The 21,373-nt window shown below is 43.9% G+C and overlaps 2 protein-coding genes across 3 annotated transcripts; one reads left to right on the forward strand and one right to left on the reverse strand.

The window, feature by feature from the left end:
- Positions 1-161: 161 nt before the first annotated feature.
- LOC130393121 (mitofusin-1-like) lies at positions 162-17,726 on the reverse strand. Of its 2 annotated transcripts, none has more exons than XM_056603709.1 (18): positions 17,631-17,726; positions 16,840-16,997; positions 16,598-16,733; positions 15,915-16,077; positions 14,871-14,995; positions 13,986-14,094; positions 12,653-12,760; positions 12,020-12,173; positions 10,796-10,863; positions 9,288-9,409; positions 8,821-8,947; positions 8,525-8,629; positions 7,981-8,083; positions 6,133-6,359; positions 5,788-5,967; positions 5,259-5,455; positions 4,193-4,327; positions 162-3,626 (listed from the first exon to the last, which is right to left on the reverse strand). In XM_056603709.1, the coding sequence occupies exons 1-18, from the start codon at positions 17,636-17,638 to the stop codon at positions 3,554-3,556; spliced, it is 2,298 nt and encodes a 765-aa protein (XP_056459684.1). In that variant the 5' UTR covers positions 17,639-17,726; the 3' UTR covers positions 162-3,553. The 2 variants fall into 2 exon arrangements, with proteins under 2 accessions (XP_056459684.1, XP_056459685.1); XM_056603710.1 differs by having other exon boundaries at positions 17,522-17,687.
- LOC130393122 (phospholipase A and acyltransferase 1-like) lies at positions 15,714-21,192 on the forward strand. The gene is made up of 5 exons (XM_056603711.1): positions 15,714-16,118; positions 19,406-19,455; positions 19,879-20,017; positions 20,281-20,549; positions 20,969-21,192. The coding sequence occupies exons 2-5, from the start codon at positions 19,429-19,431 to the stop codon at positions 21,068-21,070; spliced, it is 537 nt and encodes a 178-aa protein (XP_056459686.1). The 5' UTR covers positions 15,714-16,118; positions 19,406-19,428; the 3' UTR covers positions 21,071-21,192.
- Positions 21,193-21,373: the final 181 nt, after the last annotated feature.

Below are 21,373 nucleotides of genomic sequence, written 5' to 3' on the forward strand. Positions count from 1 at the left end.
GGAGGGGCAGGGGTGGAAGGGTTGGTAAAAAAAAAAAAATGAAAAAAGCAATGCTGTCTTTTTGCCGCGATGTGTTATGTACTTTTCAATCAGTTTTTAACAGCTTTAAGGCAAGAGGTTTATCATTCATGAAGATGTCGAAGTTGACTTCTGCTTCTTGTCAGGGCGAGAAAAGAGGGCGGAGATTCAAACTGACAGCAAGGTGGACTTTTGTATTTTCTTTCACGTGAAGGATGGGCAACAAAAAAAACAACCATTTTCCTTGACAACGTCTGAGCCTACACTCGATTCCGAAACCACAATAGTGCTACCACACGTGTGTAAAAAAATGAATTAAAAAAAAAACATAACAAAAAAAGAACACTTATTTTGTGATGATCTGTATTTAACATGAAATTATCATTTGTCTTTCAACAAGAACATGCAATGAACAGAAAGGTATTTCTAAGAGGAAAAAAAACACTCGGTAGACCGAAATGGACACCTGATAGCTAGTTATACTTAGACTTTAGTACCAATGTAAAGAATCAAGCACGTGATGTATTTACTGGGACAAGTGGTATCTGATGATTAATTTTTTTTATATGTATATTTTCTCTGCCATTTCATTTTTTGTTCGTTTTTTTGGTTTCCGTTGAAAGATTTTGGATGTTTTATTTCACAGATTACACAGATGGACATTCATTCGACCTGCCCGTTGGCTATTTCCGGTGCCTGTACTTGCCATGTGTGTGACTGCTGAGGAGAATTTGTGCTTTAGAGATTGGCCCCAAATTGTGTCTCCATTCTGCCTTACGATAGCTCGAAGTGAAAAAAAAAGAAATCCCCAAAACCAAACCCCAACGCTTGCATCGAGTACAGCAGAGTGTTATTCCCAGCCACGAGAGCTTAGTTCTCGCAGGGGGTCAAAGGGGCAGATGGGCCAAGAGTCCAAAGAACGATCATTTTCCTTCAGCAAGCACATAACGCTGCCTATACTAGTGAACACTAAACACCCATGCTTCAAATCACCACCACATGCTTTGAATGCTGTATTATCACTTTTTAATATTTAAAATCTTGTACTACCATCCTTGTCGCAGTACTTTGTTAGTGTTCAATCAAGTATCGGTGCATCTCCCCCTGAAATACTGTAATTTTATTTTACCTTTTGGTTTTTAGGTTCATTTATAACTGGTTTTTTTTTACAAGAGAATGCATTATGAGATGGTATGTTTTACTTTTTTTTTTTAAGCCTGAGAACTTCCTATTGTTGCCTAGGATGTGTTGCCCATCAGTGTTGATGGGGTGAGGGAGGGCGGGACTAATCCATACGGATAACATAGAATCGTTAGTTCCTCATGTGTGCCAACGTTCGCCATGGAGCTGTGAACGACCCAAGACACAAACCACTTGCTTTTTGTTCATTTGTATAATCCATTATGTCAAAAGTGCCAGCTTTCCCAATATGTATCAACATCATTTTTCTGCACCCAATCAGATGCTTGACGCAAATATAGATTTGCCTATCACCAATGTTAGAATTTTTCTCTTTGTGCATCCTAATGGCTCCACAGTACTATTATTCATTTGAAAAGTGTTCTGCCAAGAATGCATACATACACCACTGCGATGCCATTTGTTGGGAGTGAATAAAGCCACCGTACACAGATGTTGGTTTGATGGTGAGCCGTGTCTGATCCAAACTACACCTTAGCCCTAACCACTGGACAGAAGAGTTGACTGTCACCACTGAATCAGATATTTAGTGGACAGCATCTCGTTTTAGTTTTTTTTTTGCTGTGCATAATTCAACAGTATTAGCAGTTGGGACTTCAATTGTCTCACACATAAAAAAAAAAAAAGGTGTTTATATATTGAATCATTGTAGGTCTAATTTTGGCTCAGTATTTGTTTTTAAGGATTCATACCAGACTGCACCTTATTTGATAAACAAATCTATTTTGGAAAACTCACTCATATCAGTTAAGTATTATGAAAGATTAGTTTAATATCAAGAATTCCCGCCGATATTTGAACAGTAATTACAACTGCCATTTGCGGCTATCAAACGTGGGCCACAAGTTGTTTTTTAAATTGAAAGAAACAGGTGTTTATTTACTGTGTTCTAGATCCATCAAGGCAGTGTTTTGAGGATTACATTTGCACTACCATACGCAATTTATTTTAAGTATTGACATTAACTGTCACTTGTTGGGTATGTCCAAAAAAATACAAGATTCCACCACCACAAAATGTGTTCCAACACCTCACCTGGCCGTCACAGAGTAATGCACTGCCCTTTGGCATCACTTTTTCCTTTCCCTTTTAATTTATTAAGTATTTTAAGCCAGTGAGAACCAGGGACTTGGTGCCATGATAATTATCTTACAGTTCTATTGTGTGAAGATATAATCACTTGTTATGGAATAATTTTTATAGTCTTTTTCACACCAATTTTTTTGTTTTCTGTTTTTGTATTTGTACAGTGGCGTGGTGATACTGATGTTGCCATGAGTTGATATCGTAACCAATAAAAAAAAAAAAGCTTTTAACCAAAATATCTGTCCTCATTTTGTGGCTTAAGAAATAAAAGTGCCGGTTTTTGCACAAAGTAATAAGATTGAGTAGAGTACACTGCAGCAACTTCAAACTATGGCTTTTTCATGTCGCCTATTTCAACCTTTTTTCAAAAAATTTGACCTAATGTGGGGAATTTTGGTAGTTGACCAATTCAGTTTCAAAATAAGACGCAAACGATTAAAGAATAAAACTTTTAAAGCAAAAGCACACAAACAGACCATATTTTCTTCAAACATTTACTCAGTTTCTTATAATACGTCCTGGAAAATCAGAAGGGTTAACGCATTCATTCACAAAAATCATGTCTGGTCTAACGGGTATAAACGACAAGACTTTAGAAAATGCATGGCAGTATCAAAAGACTTATCTACACGGTATCGATTGAGTCCCAAAAAGAAAATGCCTCTTTTTGTTCTCTTCCGTGTATCTGATGATTCATCAAAACCTCACACATTCTGCATGCACTTTAACTCTGTGCAAGACCAACACTGATTCATAGATCCAACAGATCAACCAATTTCGTTTTTTTTACATATACTTCTCTTATACACACACATATACATACACACACACTCAAACTGTTTATACTAATGAAAAGTTAGTCTGGGAAAAAAAAATCTCTAATTCACAGTTAGAAAAACATGGGAGTGGAGTAAAACATTGGCCCCCCCCAAAGACTATCCTGCCGGAGATTTTAAGGCGGTCTTTCTGGGGGATTGGTTTAGCTGCCACTAGTCCTTTCATCTATTCCTTAAGGAAGGCAGGGAATACACCTTTATTACACGTGTTGAACACGGCCTGTCCTCACGGTAAGAGCCTTTCTCGGGCTTCGGAGAAGTGGAGCGATGGTGGGGGTGGGCGGGCTACTTAGGGTTCAGGCCACATCAAAAAAGTGGCTACGGTTTGAGGCGCGGGCCCGAGGTCTTGCGGGGTGGAGAAGAAGACTCCACAGGAGATATTAAAGAGAGGGAGCGGGAGAGAGAAAGGTGTATCAGTCCAGAGGGAGGCGCAGATACTGGGTGATGAAGTCCTCCAACTGGCTCTCCAGCTTGGTGGCTTTGTGTCTGGAGGAAAAAAGATTTGTTAAAGTGAAGGTGAACAACAAGGTTTTGGCACAAATTAAAAAAAAAATTAAGATTAAAAATGAAAATCGTTTTGGGCTGAGAGTTCGAGGAAGGAGGGAGCTTGTGTCCAAATGGTTACGGTTCATGGATTTGAGTAACTTTTTTTTTTGCTGGTTGGTCGAATAATATTTAATTACTGTAATATTAGTGTTGCAGGGACAAAATGGCATAGAGAACTATGTTCAAGATCATAGAAGACGTATGAACAAAAAACAAGATTTGGTTCACTGGCACCTCAAAGCAGCTTTCACTGCGTAGTAGGTTATCTTATAAAAGAGTCGACAAAATGAAACAGGAAGTATTACAAATCGGGGAATACAAATGACATTGGCCCATCACCAGCCATGTTGCAATAGCAAACCTCTAGCAAAAAAATGACCGCAATACACAAAAATGCAGTTCTAGCTTTCAACCCGCCCCCAGCCTACCCCTACCCACAACCGTGGACGGGCCAGTCATGTGTGGGCAAAGTGGGGCCCCCCCCCCCAGACAACTCATCCACTGACCGCATGGTCTTGGAGTGGCTCTGGACGTGCTCCAGCTGGTCTATGTTGGCCGTGAGGCGGCGGATCTCAGCCTCCAGCTCCTTCTGGGTCTGGTCCACCTGCTGGCAGAGGCGGGCGAAGGTGGTGGCCATCTCCCTGGAGACACGGGGGGCACCGGGGGGGTCAGTACCGGGATCGGGGACGTGAACGGCTGCCCCGCCGTGGATGGAGAGGGGCAGCCCCTGCTCTGCCTCTACCTCCACGGTGCCTACATCATCTTTTGGCCGTTTAATTGTATATTTCTAGTAGGGCTGAACGATTAATCGAATTCAAATCAAATTTGCGATATAGTAGAACGCGGTGTGCAAATCGCAAACGATGTATTTCTTATTAGTGAATAATATACAACATAAGGAACTTCATCAATGATAAAAATTACACATTAAATCGCAATCGCAATCTTGGTAAAAAATAATCACAATTAGATTATTTCCCCAAATCGTTCAGCCCTAATTTCTAGGCTTTATCTTTATAGCTTTTCTCTCTTTAAAATCTTTATCTCCACTTAATTCTTATTACCGTCCTGTACAAATCAAATCAAAAGTAAACAAAATCACAGAATAGGGTTGTTATGTACACGCATGTACAAGTGATGCTGTGCAGAAAAATATTGAATCAAGTACCCAGTAAGCAGCAGCATATGGCTTTAGGGAAGGTGTGCTCTCCCTTGACGAGTGTCAAGTCTTCCCTACTGCCCCTTGATTAAAGCCCATGTCATGGTGTGTTGACTCAATAGGTGGGCCAAATCAAATAGATATCCGAGATTCGAATGTTCCCTTTAGCTGTTTGGTGTTTAAACAAGCTGTAGGCCTAGCTGCTATTGCACACACTTTAACAAGGCGTGATGGACTCTTACTGCATCTACTGTATGTTGTATGTTTTTCATTTGTTTTATGATGTGTATGGGCTGTGTCGACTCCTGTTTGCAAACCAAATTGCCACTCGAGGACGATAAAGACTCTCCTATCAGGGCCAGGCGGTGTGACGAGGTCGGGGAGGTGGGGGGGGGGGGGGTGGGGGGACTCACTGCTGGACCTGGTGGCTGCAGTTGGAGCTGGTGAAGCTGACGATGAGCTGCAGCTTCTCCGTGGCGTAGTCCACGAACTGCCGCTTCAGCGTGCGCTCCTTGGCCCGCGTGGTCCAGGTGAGCCGCTCGTACAGGTACAGCGTGCCGTAGATGGCGCCCGACAAGGCGATCAGCCGCCAGCCCAGCGTCCGGAACACCTGAGAGGGGGACGGACGACGGGGAGAGAGAAGAAAAAGAGAGGGAGAGAAGAAAAAGAGAGAGAGAGAAGAAAGAAAGAAAGAAAGAAAGAAAGAAAGAAAGAAAGAAAGAAAGAAAGAAAGAAAGAAAGAAAGAAAGAAAGAAAGAGAGAGAGAGAGAGAGAGAGAGAGCGAGAGCGAGAGAGAATTTACATATGCATTTATATAGCCGCTTTCAAGGTACCCAGAGTGCTTGTCATAGTGTGAGTGAGTGAGTGTGTTGCCACCTCATCTACTACTACTTCATTAAATCGGTGGGTTACGGAGATGCGATTTAAACGTGGGGAACTCACCACCCCTCCCACCACCAGCACGCTCACGGAGGTGCGGGAGGTGATGGACGCCAGGTTGGTTGCCACGGCGACCATCAGGTCCTCCTGGCTCATGACGGCCGCCTCCTGGCTGGGCAGGGCCACGGCGCTGGAGGGGGCGGGGGGGCCGGAGGTGGGCGTGGTCGCCGCCGTCAGCGCTGGCTGGGGGATCAGAGGGGGGGGGGGGGGGTTAGATGTTGTCATGGGAACCACAGAATCATGGGCCCCTTCTTTTTCCCCCCCTCTCTCTCTCTCCTGTCTCGAGGGCCCTTGGCGCCACGCTACATCCTACAAACGGGATGAAGCGTGGGGACGACTGGAACCGACCTGGAAGTTCTGGTCCATGAGCTTGAGGGCCCTCTGTGCGTTGGCGGGCCCCAGGTAGCGGTGGACGAGGCACGACCAGCCCAGGGAGAACTGGAACTCGATGTTCTCCTGGAAGTCGCTGCAGAGCGAGGCGCAGTTCAGGTCGTAGCTCAGGTCAAACTTCCGGCTGGGCACCAGCATGTGGATCTGGCCCTGGCTGACGGAGGGCAGTAGGGGCAGCATGTTGTCTGGAGGGGGGGGGGGGGGGGGGGGGGGGATAGGGACAGGGACAGCCGTCAGTCCCGGCAGTCGGTCCCTTCTGGCTCCACGGGTAGAGCACGGCATTAACACCACGTCGTGAGGGTTAGGAGTTCAATTCCCACTTGGAAATCCCAATACTCCTGGGACTGAAAGACGCTGTGGATACATTTTAAGTAGGCTGCTCGACTGATCTATCCATCATACATCTAGGTGGACACGCCCACTTGTGATGTCAGAAGAGGCCGATTTCCAAAACGGCATGTAACGGCTAATCACACTCACACCTGGTGGTATAATATGTCACCTTTAAACAAATGACATGTTTTCGTGACCGAAACGAAGGAAGACATAGAAGAGCTTATGCCAATAATCTTGACAAATGTATTTGTAGTTCACACTTTAAACCCTAAACGCCCACATCATCCAAAAGCTTGTTTTTCTTAAACTTCTTGTGTTTCAGTCCAGATAATGCCTCAATCAGAGTACGCTTCTCGTTAAGGCATCCTAGTAATGAGGCCTTTGTTGTGATCAGCCTTAGCCTGATCTCTGAGCCCCAGGGTGTGGTAACACCTTCTCATCCTCCTCCCGGCCACAGCTGGTACGTCTCTGCATGACATGTGCTCAGCCTGGAGCGCATGGGGGGCCAGGCCTCAATGTTAAAGGGGGTAAATATAGCTGGACACACACACACACACACACAGATAGACACACACACACACACACACACACTGATAGAGACACACACACACACACACACACACACACACACACACACACACACACACACACACACACACACACACACACACACACACACACACACACACACACACACACACACACACACACACACACACTACAAAGTCAAGTGTTTTACAGGATCTTTTGAAGTACCAACTATGGTTACGAATCTATTTTGGACCGAATAACTAGGAAACCAGGATAAGTAGCAGTGCTGTAAGCTAATGACACAGTCTACCTGGAGCGACATACCGGTAAGGTCGATCTAGTTCACTGTCCTGGTTCAAAACATGTCTTATTTTACTTGTAAGCCTTTGCATGAATCTGTCGAAATTTTTTATGTATTCCATAGAAAGGCTGTTGAGACAGAGGGACTATTTCACCAGCACACGCAAAGTTTTGATGTAGAACCGCCTGAATAGTCACCAGGCAACAGGGCTAAACTATAAATACAAAACCCATCAAAACAACGACGGTCCGTGAGGGAATACCAAGATAGATAGGACATCGATTTAAAAAGAGTGGGACTCTCACGTTTCTTAACAGCTTCACACGTGAACCCTGAACGGATCCAGCAGCTAGTGCTACACTCCATGGTAAATGGTAAATGGACTGCGTTTATAGAGCGCTTTTATCCAAACCGCTTTACAATATTGCCAGACATTCACCCATTCACGCACAAACCGAGCGCGGTGTCGTCCATTCAAGGCGACAGCCAGCTCTTCGGGAGCAGTTAGGGTGAGGTGTCTTGCTCAGGGACACCCAGACACTCAGCTAGGAGGAGCCGGGATTCGAGCTAGCAACCTTGCGGTTACCAGCCAACCCGCTCTACCCCCAGAGCTACTGTTGCGTGGCGCGTGTTTGTACCTATCATGTCCTTCTGGTAGGACAGGACGGAGGCGTTGATGGCACTGGAGCAGCGGAAGGCCAGGTTCTTGCCCATGCCCTCCTCCACGTGGGACAGGAGCTCCTGGGGAAGGGCGATCGAGACACAGAGTCAGGGAGAACCGACCCTTCTTCAGTGGGGTCAACGGCACAAGAGTCTAGGGCTGCTTGATTAGCGAAAAAAATAATCATAATCACGATCATTTTTGTCCAATATTGAAATCACGATTATTCAAACGATTATTTTTGAGTTTGAAAACATGGTATATAAATTCAATTATCTCACATTTCTCACACTTTTTTAACTGAGAACTTAAAAATTTCGCCGTAAAAGAAAAACACCAAAATTTTCAAATCGAAAATGTTCAAACTGAAAACAATGTACAAATATGTATCCAGCTGTTCTGTAATTTATATTTCATTTCTTAAGATCAAAATCGGGAATGTTGAGCATTTGGTGACAGAATGACACAGCTGTACACCGTTTAATTGCAAAGAATTGAGAGGTTGAGGAGCTGCTACTAACCGACTTGTAGATCTTGAGCACATTGGAGGAAGGATGGAAATCTGCGTGGAACTCGTCGATGATCACGTTTAGGCGGCAAATCTCCTCCCCCATGGCACTGGACACCTGGAGCAATCGAAACCCCCCAAAAATATGAATGAAAGCTTAGTCATCATCAGAAGTGAACTTTTGCAATTAGCAAAGGAACTTAAATGAGCGAGAAGGTTTCAGTGTCACGCTTGAATTGTAACTGTTTGAAATGTTGGGATCTAGCCACGCCCACAGCCTGGTACCAACACCCTACCACACAGCCTGACCTTGGACGCCACCTCCTCGCTGATGGCCTTGATCCTCTTCTTGGTGTCGTCAATCAGTAGGTTGAGCTGGTTCTTTACGAACTCCAGCCGGTCTATCTGGTACTCCCTGTCCTCTTGCGCTGCCACTCTGGACAGACAGACAGACAGACAGACAGACAGACAGACAGACAGACAGACAGACACACACATAAACAAAGAGAGCTGGTCAGAGGTTGTCCAGTCCAGTCTCACCTTTACTTTAGCCTACCCGAATTATATTCCGCTCACTTACAACAGCGAGCTTACACTATTAATAACCTAGATAAATAATGTGGTATTTTTTAGTGTTTCCACCAGATGTCTTCATCAGTTCTCTAGAAATAAAAGGGCAGCCCTCCTCAGAGACCCCCTCCACGCTGCACGCTGACCCCCTAAACGGGGGTGAGTGGCGGCAAAGCCGGCCAATGAGAAAGAAGGGGTCCACTCACCTCTTCTCGGCCGCCTCAATGTTGATGCTGTCCATGATTCCCTGGACCGTTTCTATGATCTGCTTGGCCCTGATAGTGTGCTGCTCAAACTTTGTTTTCACTGCTGACTGCGAGATACACTCCTGCGAGGCCATCATACACACACACACACACACACAAACAAAACACACGTTGTCGGGACGATTACCACGGGGAGAGCGAGCGAGCGAGCGCGTGGGTGGCGACGTGGCGAACACAAACGCCGCTCGATCGCAGTACGGACGAGACCACCTGGTGCTGCAGCGATCATTCCGATAAACGCGGAGGAGAACGAAGGCTGCAGCAGAGTGTGTGTCCTGTCTCCCCCCATGGGCCAACAGTGTAATGTCACGGCAACGTGTGGATAAAGCAAGAGAAAAGGAAAAAGACAACAACTGTAACGTACTTAAATAGAAAGAAACAGAAATACAACCAATGATAAACAACGTAACGTGAAATAAGACTTTGGAGCATGCATAATGTGTAGCTATGGTTTACTGGTTAGGTGAATGCAATGTCATTTATCATGGGATTTCTTTTCTGCCAGACCGGTTCGTTGTACATGCATGATGAGCTGGAGCGGTGTGTGTAAGGGTGACTTTACTGATTTAAGAGATATATTTAGGAATTCAACCAGCAGCCATTATAATGGCCCCTTTATGCAGGCAAAGGTTGCCTTTTTACTACATACTGATGCAATGCTCTGAAAAGGTAAAAAAAAATCAACAGTAGTACTGCTTTTGTCTGTCATACACTTATTTGAGCAATGTCAACATGAATAATATAAGAAATATGCACTGAAAAAATACAAATAACTAAAAAGAAAAGTGCAGATAAAAAATGATATAAAAAAACGAATAGAGAAATGAAACTGAATGGAAGGCACCTCCTCGCCTTAGTAAATCTAGACTTCAGCAATGAATACGCAGGCTGAGGCATTAATGCACATCGAAGTTCCATAGCAGCCTCTGCACTGTTCTACGGCTCTTAGTTATCTTTAGTACAGAGCCTCTAGCGCTGTGGTGTTCCGGGGCCACCGCCAAAAGGTTAGACTGTGGTTGACTGCAAAGGTTGATTCTCAGAGTTGGTTTAGGACAACGACAATGCCAGAGACATGAATACATTCAAAGACAAGAGATAGAGGAGAAAGAAGAGGTTTAGATACATCCACGTAAAGAAAAATGTACCACCCACTGACACAATTATATATGTATAACTAAATCACACACACACACACACACACACACACACACACACACACACACACACACACACACACACACACACACACACACACACACACACACACACACACACACACACACACACACACACACACACACACACACACACAAAGAATGGAGTCTGGGTTCGAGGGGTTAAAACCAGGATGTTAGAGAGCTGCACGCTCAAACCTCCCTCTATATTGAGATGTAGTACAATGTGAACGATTCTCACACACAATCAAACAATCACACACACACACTTGCCTCAAACCTCCTCTCAAAGCATTGGAACTCCTTCAGCCTCTCCTCGAAGCCCTCAGCCAGAGCCCCTCCTGTTGGACACACACACACACACACACACACACACCATTAGCCGTTCCTCTTTCAGATCACAAAGAGGTAAACATCAAATGACGTTATAAAGAACAGTGCCTGTAGAAACCTCATTGAGGTAGCCTAGAGCATGATGCCTCAGCCCCACAAACTGCTCCTTAATGACCTGCTTCAACATTTATTTTGAGAAGAGTCAACCTAATGACTAAATAGTGAATGGTAATCAGAATTTGTTTGGTTTGACATGGCACTCAGGATTTAGCCATGCTGATAAACAAAGCACGGTGTGTAAGCATTGCCAGTGCAGTTTCATGTGGATTTTACTTTACATAAACACAGTTTGAGTGGCAGTAAAATACCTTGCCGGCAACGGCAGGCAAATGAGAGTCAAACGAGGGCATGTTGACCATCCAATCGTTTCTGTTACCATTCATATTAACCCATAGATGTGGTAAACCGATATCTGAATCTTTTGTACATGTGTTTTGTGTACGTGTCCATCGTTATTCACCGCCACCACATATCCTCCTCATTTGACATCTAACCTGCCTAGGTCGCGTAGTAGTTAGTAGGTAGCCTGCACTACATACAGGACCGTCTGCACTACAGGTGACTACTACGTGACCTCAGATCCTGTGTTGTGTAAACACAGTGTCATCGTCATTTCAGCTGCTGTAAAGCCAAGTCTGTTTTTCTGAGCAACTGTCATGCTGGGCAAAGTGATTCAGATCCGTATTGTCTCATAGTGCTCTGCACTGTGATTCACTACGGAATCTGCATCACTTTGCCAAACATGACATGACAAACATCTCTCTCACACAAACACGCACCCGCACACACAAATACACACACACTTCTAACAGCTTGCCAGTAAGATCGATCACTGTTGTCGGAAAAGCTAGTGTTTTGACTTAGCATGTTTCCTTACTATGTGAAGACATATCCTAGTCATTTTTATGATTTAGCACAGCCAATTTGTTACATACTGTACCTTTCCCATCTTAAAAGGTCATCTGTACTGCGTGCAATTTTTCATTCTAACAGCATCTCGTAAATTTTTCTGGATTTCAGTCTTAAGTATTAGTAGCCCCCCCCCCCGCCCTCCAGCCCGCCCTCCGGCCTGCTCCCGGGAGGAGGGGGACGAGGGAAGCTCACCGGTCTCGGGCATGCCCTGCGCTCGCTGCATGCGGGAGTTGAGCACCTCCTTGGCCGACACGAAGAAGATGCGGTTGGGCGCCTGCTCGCGGTCCACCACCTTCAGCTCCTCCACCAGGAAGTTGATGCAGCGGTCCGTGTGCTGCTTCCTGACCTGGAGGGGCGAGGGCTAGGGCTCAACCATTTGGGGGAGATGATAATCTCATTGTGATTATTTCGACCGATATTGCGATTGCGATTTAGTATGCGATTTTTCTTTTTAAAGTTCCTTGTGTTCCTTATAACAAGCCATAAATCATTCTATAGTATGACCAACACAACATTGGAAGCAGTCAACATATAAACGGCTCTTTCCTTTAGGCCAGGCCTTTGTGTTGAGATGAATTGATGCATGAATTTATATTATCAGATCATTTTTTTTATAACTTTATTTTTATTTTTTAATCGCAGCCTTTGCGATTTGCAAATCGCATATTCTATTACATCGCAATGTCGGTTTGAATTCGATTAATCATTCAGCCCTAATAAGGGCACAGGATGGCCTCCTTATGGGACGACCGGATGTTTGGCGACAGAAGTGGTGAAGTGGCTTCACGTCCAGAACCCAAAACCAGGAGCTGGAGCCACACTCACGTCCTCCATGTACTCGGGCTCGTTGGCCGAGGCGTCCCAGCGGTTGTTGAGGATGAAGATGTTGGGTTTGGACAGCCGCTCGTTCACTTTGTGGAAGAAGTGCTTTTCCTGAAGGGACGCACAGTGGTCAAGCGTCAACAGGTGGTCAATGGAAATGGACTGCATTGATAGAGCATTTGTACCCAAAGCGCTTTACAATATTCCCTAACATTGCCTACCCTTTCATGCCCACAATGACACACCGACGGCGGTGTCAACCGTTCAAGGCGACAGCCAGCTGGTCGGGAGCAGTAAGGGTTAGCGGCCTTGTTCAGTGTCACCTCGACACTCGAGGAGGAGCCGCGGATCAACCCGCTCTGCCTCCTGAGCTACTGACCCCCCCCAACAGTTATTGATTGGGTAGCTGTAACGTCCATTTATTTATGGGTGTAGCCACATAAATCAAATACTCATGGGACAGGTATGTGTGACATAATGCATCACAGCACACGGTCATAAACCCACATAATCACTGCACATACATTTCATCAGCAGGTCATCCATTGACTCTAAACCTGCGTTCATTCTATTCCCTATGTTCATTCGGGGACCTATAAACAACCGCCCTGTGTGGAATGCATGGCCGGCTCCTTTAAGCCTTGTGACTGGGACATGGAGCTCAGGGATGCAGAGGTCCGTGAGTGGCTGGGAGCACTGGCTCTCATTGCCCGGATGCCAGAGCGGTGTGTCATAACAGAGCGAGCCATGTAGTACCAGAGCTGGAGTAAACAGGCTATTCAACCTGGTCCTTTTTTTAAACCAAACTGACCGTGGCCATTAGAACTATGAAACCCCATGTGGTTTTGTTGCTATGGGTTTGGGCTGCAGAGTTATGGTTAAAATGTGTTAACATTTCTTTCGTCATGATTTTTTTATTGATATTGCTACGTTCAGCCTCAACTGCATGGGTGATAAATCCACTACGTATCACAGGAAGGTATGGCTCAATGGTCCAAGGAATACACAACCAGAGTCCGGCCTGCTTAAAAGATCAACCCTAGGAGATCAAGAATGAACCTACAGCCTTGGGTCACACATGATATGGGTGCCAATGATTGGTTTAGGAGATCAGTAGTCCCACCATTCAGGATGCAGCACAAACTCACATCAGGGGTGCAACTACAGTCAGGTTCAGATAAAACGGTTTCACAGGACGCAGGTGAAAATGAAACAGATCCGTTGTTTATGCCATTGTTGACATTTGTGCGGTTGCTGCAATATTACCCACACTATTTATGGGTATCATCATGAAGCAGAACTTGGCCCCATCGACGATGACATCCTCCCCACTCACCGTGTTCATAAGTGTGGACTCGGAGTTGGCCACTAGCACAAACACATCTGCGTCCAGGCAGAACTTGTCTATCCAGCTGTCCAGCTGTGTTGTAACATCTGTCCCGGGGCTGAGAAGCAGAGCGGAGGTAAACGTTTCAATTATGTGCCAAACAAACATTAGACGACAAGGAAAGATCACAAATATGTGTCATAAGAATACACTTTGATTCAGGTTGAACTGGCTGCTGACTGGTGAGAGCAGGACAAACACCAGGGAGTTTTAATGTCTTGCATGCCAACGAGTGTTCAAGAAAACGAAAGCAGTATAATCGGATGCCTGCAGAGTAGTCCCTATATGCCGTCTCCTTTAGTCAACACTGTGACAATGGTGGATCAACCCTGAAACCATGCATTAGGACATCGAACTTTAGGGACAAAACCAAATCCATTGGGCCGAATCTCGAATAACCTAGTTTCATGTCTTTTTCAAAGGCAGCATGAAAATAAAAGTAATTTTCAAAAGGTTCCAAAATGGTTAACAAAAACTTAGAACTCACGATAAAAAAATATGCTAACCAAAGTGAAGGCTTGAGCTCATACAAAGCAGCCAGTGCTAATCTTTGATGACGGTATTCTGTTGCAATACCATAAGGTTAGCACTAGCCATTAGTCAGGGATTTTAGCCAAACCCCAGAATATAAACAAAGAGATCATGGTATGATACAGCCATCAGATAACGACTACAAGGAAACATAATAATTAATATGTTCCATGAATTGAATTAAAGACCCATTTATATATCTACTGGTCGAACTGTGTAATTATCAACTTAGATTGTTCATACTTAGGAGGAGATATCTTTCTATTCTCCAACGTCTCTTAACCCCAACGACAGTGGGATTACCTGTCCACGAGCACCAGGTCGTCCCGGAGCAACGCACACTTGGTCTTTGGCCAGAAGACGCGGACCAGGCAGCCGGCGTCCAGACTCTCGTCCATGTGGAGGGCGTGGGCCAGCTGGTTCACCGTCTGAAAGAAGGAGACCACCATCACTAGATTATGTGCAATTAACCAAATTTTGATCGTGATTTCGATATTTGGGTCAAACCATCTCCAAACTAATATATTCAAGTTGAAACGTGTTTTTCTTTTTTATTATAATTATTATATTTTTTATTCATTAAATGTTTTTTACAAAGTGTTTTTTTTTTTTCAATAATCGAGCAGCCCTACAATAGGTCACATTATAACGTGCGCCGTGTCTTCACAAGGCACAACGCTTTATTAATGTGGCCGTTTATTAAGATTCGCCCATCAGTATTTTTGTTTTTTATATTTGGTCATTTGAGTTGATGCATTTTTCCAAAACAACTTACAGTGAATTCGGATACATGTCATGATTGAGCAGGTAGGAGCTAGCCCTCCAAGTTAGACTGCAGAGGGAACCCAGTTACCCTAGCCATTATACCATGCTTCCCGCCTTCCCTCCTTTTATTCAGCTAAGCAAGTGTTTCCCTCTGAAGAACTGAGTGGCATCCCCCCCCCCACAGAAATAAGGCATTGGACACAAAACCTGGGATGTTATTGTGTATAGTGGCCTACTGTCATGTTTTCGTCCCAACTCAAGCCAGTTCAGCAGGTTCAAAATGAGGAGAACAAAATACCTCCCCGTCTCCCTTGCACTCAAACTCCCTTGCACAAGCTCACAGTGTTTCAGACACCTGACACTGAAGAAGACATACTTTTCTACTTCCTAGGTCTGTTTCTGGGCAGTTACTATTATCCTAGCTCAAGCAAATGCCCAGTCTAAATTTTCTGATCTGTTAATCTGTAATTCTGGTCATAAATGAATGTCCCCATTAGACCTTGGACCCCCTCTACAAGATATGTAACCCCTACATGGAAAGAAGTGGATGAATGCACTACACACAAAGAAAGGAAAATTCACCTTGATGCTCTTCTCTTCATCGGAGCCTTCGGTCTTGAGGTAGGCCTTGTCCTCGTCGGTTCCCTCGACGCTCAGGAAGCAGTTGGTGGTGTGGCCGATGCCGCTGGGCAGCACGCGGTCCCTCAGCATGGCATTCACCACCGTGCTCTTCCCATTGCTGGTCCTGGAAGGGAGAACACACTACCAGTAATTCTCCAAACACAGGTACATGAAGTGCACTCACACACTTATGTGTGGAAAACTTAAAGAGTTTTGGATAAACCGTTAAATCACTTTGGTTAACGAGGTACCTTAAATCTCACTGTTCAACTGTATGCAACCTTTAAGGAAAACCAAGTCTGGTAACATTAGAGTCATATTAAAAGAGGCAGTTCTAGTATAGATTGAATAAGCTAGACTCACACCAAAACAAATGATGCAAACAGGCAAGTTGTGCACAGATTGACCAATGTGTATCATGTTTCCATATCAGAAGAGTGGAGATAACTTTTCTGGCTTATAAAGAAATGAGTACAACCCACAGACGGGTCCGCCTCCAATCCACTCATGGAACAAAAGTGAAAGTAAAATACTACAAAGTACGTCATGCATATTAGGTTACACCCATTACCAGGTTAACCCTGCCATTCAAAACTGTGTTTATGTTAAAGAAGAATGGAATATGGGATGAATAGAACACTTACCTTCCAAAGAAGGCCACCTTCATGTGTCTACGGGCCAGAACTTCTTTAATGACCGTCAGTTTGTCTGTATAGGCCTGGATCTCTATCTTCTGGTCCTCGCTTGCTATATCCTCCAAAGCTTTATTTTGACAGGTTTCTAGAAAGGACATGGGCAAACACATGTACAATTAAACTCCAATAAATCAGAAAGAAAATGACCTTCAACCATCCGATGTAATTTTTTGAGGCATTAAGTCTCTCACCTTCAACAAACTCTGAACTTTCTTTCACGTACTGCAGTAGTTGCTCAAACACATCACTTATCTTCTTCTTTGCCAAAACAAAGTGCTTCAGGGGAGATAAATCCCCCTTGGCGGAATCAGTTCGTCTTAGTGAAGGGATTGAAGCCATGATGTCAAATCTAGTTGAAATGAATGGACAAAATGTTGAATTCAAGAAGCTTGTTGTGACCCAAGACCCCATCACGGGAATAGCCTCATAATTTGACCTTGTTATGCTACAGGACGGACAGGTATTGAATCTTACTTTCGGAGGTAAACAACTCTGACTTAGAGTAACGTTATTGAAAGCCCTCTACTACAGTATCCCAACATGCGAAACCGACACTAGCCTAACTGCTACATACGTCACGTTTAGGTTTTGACGAAGTTTAGGTCACTACCAGTTCATGCACTTGTACAGTCGTCGTGGCTGACGTATCGAAGCCATCACATTCGTTTTTCTACAGTTGCCACATAATCAAGTATTGTTATAGTCATCGACTAAGAACTCTCTGCTCACATTCACCCTCTTGTCTCTCTGTAAACGAAATAACACTCTAATTGCTGTATAAATGAGCGCATGTTGACTACTGCTGCCGCCGAGCTAGCTAAAGCTACACGCAACGATTCAGCGCTGTCAAGCTCAAGTTCGCTCTTTGCTTACCGCAATCCTCAAGATATTCCGTGCTTTATTTTCATCACACAATGATAAACAATCTTCCTCAAGACTCGACTTCTAGACGAAGCGTTAGGAGGGTGACATCCTTGCTAACCTTTCCATTTGTTATCCTTTCACTGCAGTCCGAGAATGAGGGGCGGGGCTTAGTGACTGTGACCTGGGCTTGCGGGCTGACTAGCCAATCAAATGTATCCAAGTAAAGATTGACCCGCCTCTCTCACTTACGCTTACACTCAAAACAGATAATCGGTTCAATCAACGTATGAATGTAATCAATTAAATCAATTAGGTCTTTTGTTTGTCCGGATCCAGAAATTTTTACATTCATAGGACGTCTAATACATGACCAAACGCTTCAAATCTTGTCTACTATCAGCGGTTGTTTTTTTTGCCGCACTCAAATTAATGACATCTCACTACGCTTTACGTTTTTTTATCTATTTTATGCAATCTATGGTCTTATTATATCATTCCAACCTTGCTGTTACAGAAAACAATGTGTTGGCTGTTTTTTCGGTTCTGGTATAATTCCAGACATTATTATAAGTTATTATAAACTACGACTCCGATGTAATGCATTAATAAAAAAAAAAACGACGCTCAATTGAACACACCAATACATTGGGGCAATGTCAATAGTGCTATGGTTAAACTGTCGCTGCCTGTTTGTGAATGGGACAGCGCCCCGACACGCAACGCCCCTGCCCCCCTCAGTGACCCCCCCAAATAGACCGCTGGCTCCGTTATTCAAAGCCAATGCTCAACGAGACCGCATGGAAACCATTCAAACACCTGAACTAGGACCTCTATCATATAAGGGAAGGACATCAACTTAATTTCAGTCGTTTTTGCGATATTGGTGGTTCGGCGTTGGACATAATCCTTTATTTTCTCTCTTTCTATTTTTGAGTTTTTATGTGATTTTCTAAACAATTATGGACAATTAAAATGACCAGGAAGAAAAAGCTGCTAGCGTTTGAGTAAGTATGCCATATGAGTTCAACTGGCCCGATGTGTCTTCCTTTATTTTTCACTTTAATCATTTGACTAAACTGGAAAATAAATAAATGTTTTATGTATTTTATACCAGTGCTGAATAAAGAGATACTACAAACAATAGCATATGCTTTCAACCGTTGAATTAGGATCATGTATTAGTAATGACATGGATTTACTAATTGCTCTCCTAGGAAGATATAGATTTCAATTCAGCTACCCTTGCAAAAGATGTAGAATTTGCTGATGGGCCTGCAATTCTAAGAGATAATGTTGGAATTGTATGGCAGATATTGTGAATTCACCAAACAAATAAATATTGCATTATGTTTTTATTGCAATAGAGAATTAATTTAACTTTTCTTCAGTATATTTTAACCAAAAAATGTTTATTACAATTTTCCAACGTTCTCTCTGTTTCTCCATTATGTGGACGCTATTGTGGCAGCATATTTTACACAAGAGCGTATGGATGTATTGTCCGTTGGAGCCAGAGTGTATTGTCTGTGTGTTCCTATGAGGCTGCCCTTGCCCTTTATGTAACATGCGATCCAGCATTCTCTCTCTCTCTCTCTCTCTCTCTCTCTCTCTCTCTCTCTCTCTCTCTCTCTCTCTCTCTCTCCTCTCTCTCTCTCTCTCTCTCTCTCTCTCTCTCTCTCTCTCTCTCTCTCTCTCTCTCTCTCTCTCTTTGGGGTCAACTTGTAGATCTCTGTCCCTCACTTAATACCTATGCAATTGAATGGATGGTGAATATTGCAATTGTTAATAACATATTTTCTTTACCACTGGCATATCAAGATCCTATATACATCTACATCAAAGTGATATTGACAAAGCGACATATCGATTTGACCATTTCCTTTTTTTTTTAAGAGTTTGTGGAAGCATGATGTGGGATGGATAAACAGAAAGGACACTCAACTGTAAGTAAACTGAAAATATCTGTGCAACTGTTTGGCCTGTTGTTTTTCTTTGTGTGTCTGTGTGTGTGATTCTCTGTGTGTGTCTGTCTGTTTCTGTGTGTGTGTGTGTGTGTGTGTGTGTGTGTGTGTGTGTGTGTGTGTGTGTGTGTGTGTGTGTGTGTGTGTGTGTGTGTGTGTGTGTGAGAGAGAGAGAGAGAGAGAGAGAGAGAGAGAGAGAGAGAGAGAGAGAGAGAGAGAGAGAGAGAGAGAGAGAGAGAGAGAGAGAGAGAGAGAGAGAGAGAGAGAGAGAGAGAGAGAGAGAGAGGGTTTGTGTACCATTTTTCTTTCTCCAAATTTTGAAACAATACACAATAAAGGTGTCTTTCAATTAGAGCGCTGAATAAACACTTAATATCAGTCTGCTCTTTCACCTTGCTCTCTCAGATGGCCTCTAATGACCCTCACCTTCTGGACCCCCCTGGTGACCCCCAGCCAGGTGATCTCATTGAGATCTTCAGACCAGCCTATCAGCACTGGGCTCTCTACCTGGGCGATGGGTACATCATCAACTTAACACCTGTTGGTCAGTAAACCCACTATTCTCAATTGGCTCTCATCTTCTCAGGTTCCAATGATAATAATCAAGGTGGGCATGTTCTGAAAATGTGTATGCAACCGCTGATGTTAGTCGTTCTAGTATTGTTTGACTGCGGTAAAACCTGGTTGAACCTAAACATTTATATTGTATGGTTCCTATAATTGAAATGCACCCATGCACAAGCATGCTTCCTTTATTGTCTTTGATGACCTTGATGTGTGGCCCGGCCCCTTGTTTCCCCATCCCAGATGAGGGTCCAGCAGCTGCCATGTCCAGTGTAAAATCAGTGTTCAGCCGCAAGGCGGTGGTACGCATGCAGCTGCTGAAGGAGGTGGTCGGAGGTGACTCATACCGTGTCAACAACAAGTACGATGACGACCACACACCCCTGCCTGTCTCTGAAATCATCCAGCGTGCTCAAGTGCTCATTGGCCAGGAAGTGTCTTATGACCTCCTGGGCAGCAACTGTGAGCACTTTGTCACGCTGCTGCGCTACGGGGAGGGGGTGTCTGAACAGGTCTGTAGACTTCACTTTTACTTCACTTTCACTGTCTGATCCATCAGGGGACACTAAAGCCAGCCAACGGGCCTTAGGAAGCCAAGAACAAGACATCCTTGTTTCCTTTCTGATCTCAGCTCATTAATTTACCATGAGAGTACATGTGATATGACCAACCTATTTGACAAGCCAACAGGTGTGTATGCTTGGTAGTAGGCTGGTGGACCTCTGCTTCTATTCGAGACCTTTGCTTTGTTGTGTCGTGAACCGTGAACTGGATTGCTATGCTCCACCAATTACAAACGTTGCATATATATACACAATATGTACACAATATGAGAATGATTAAAATGTCATTGCAAATGTTATTACAAATTAGGTTAATGGTACATACAATTAGTCTCATGGCCATATGCTAACATAAATTATGTCCACAGGCAACACGGGCAATAGGGGCCATTGGTTTGGTGACGGCTGCAGCCAGTGCCTTTTCTGTGCTGGGACTCATCAACAACCGGTCAAGAAACAGGCCTTTCTGATAGCTGTCTTCCTCTCTGCATTGATGAGCATATTTCTATTACTAATATGGCCAACATGACTAAACTTAAAATGAAAATTGATGACAATAAAGGCAATTGCATTTCAAAATAAAATAAATTAATATATACCAACAAAGGAACTTAATATTTGTTTTTTGTGCTTCCTTTATGAAAGACTTTGCTTGATATTGACTATGATTTGCATATTGTATATTAAAGCAGGGCAAAAACATATCACATATCAAATTTCACTACTCACACAAAATAGAACAGCTTTGTTGTAGTATGCTACGTTAAGAACAC

Source organism: Gadus chalcogrammus, chromosome 12 (assembly GCF_026213295.1).
Source record: "Gadus chalcogrammus isolate NIFS_2021 chromosome 12, NIFS_Gcha_1.0, whole genome shotgun sequence".
NCBI lineage: Eukaryota > Metazoa > Chordata > Actinopteri > Gadiformes > Gadidae > Gadus > Gadus chalcogrammus.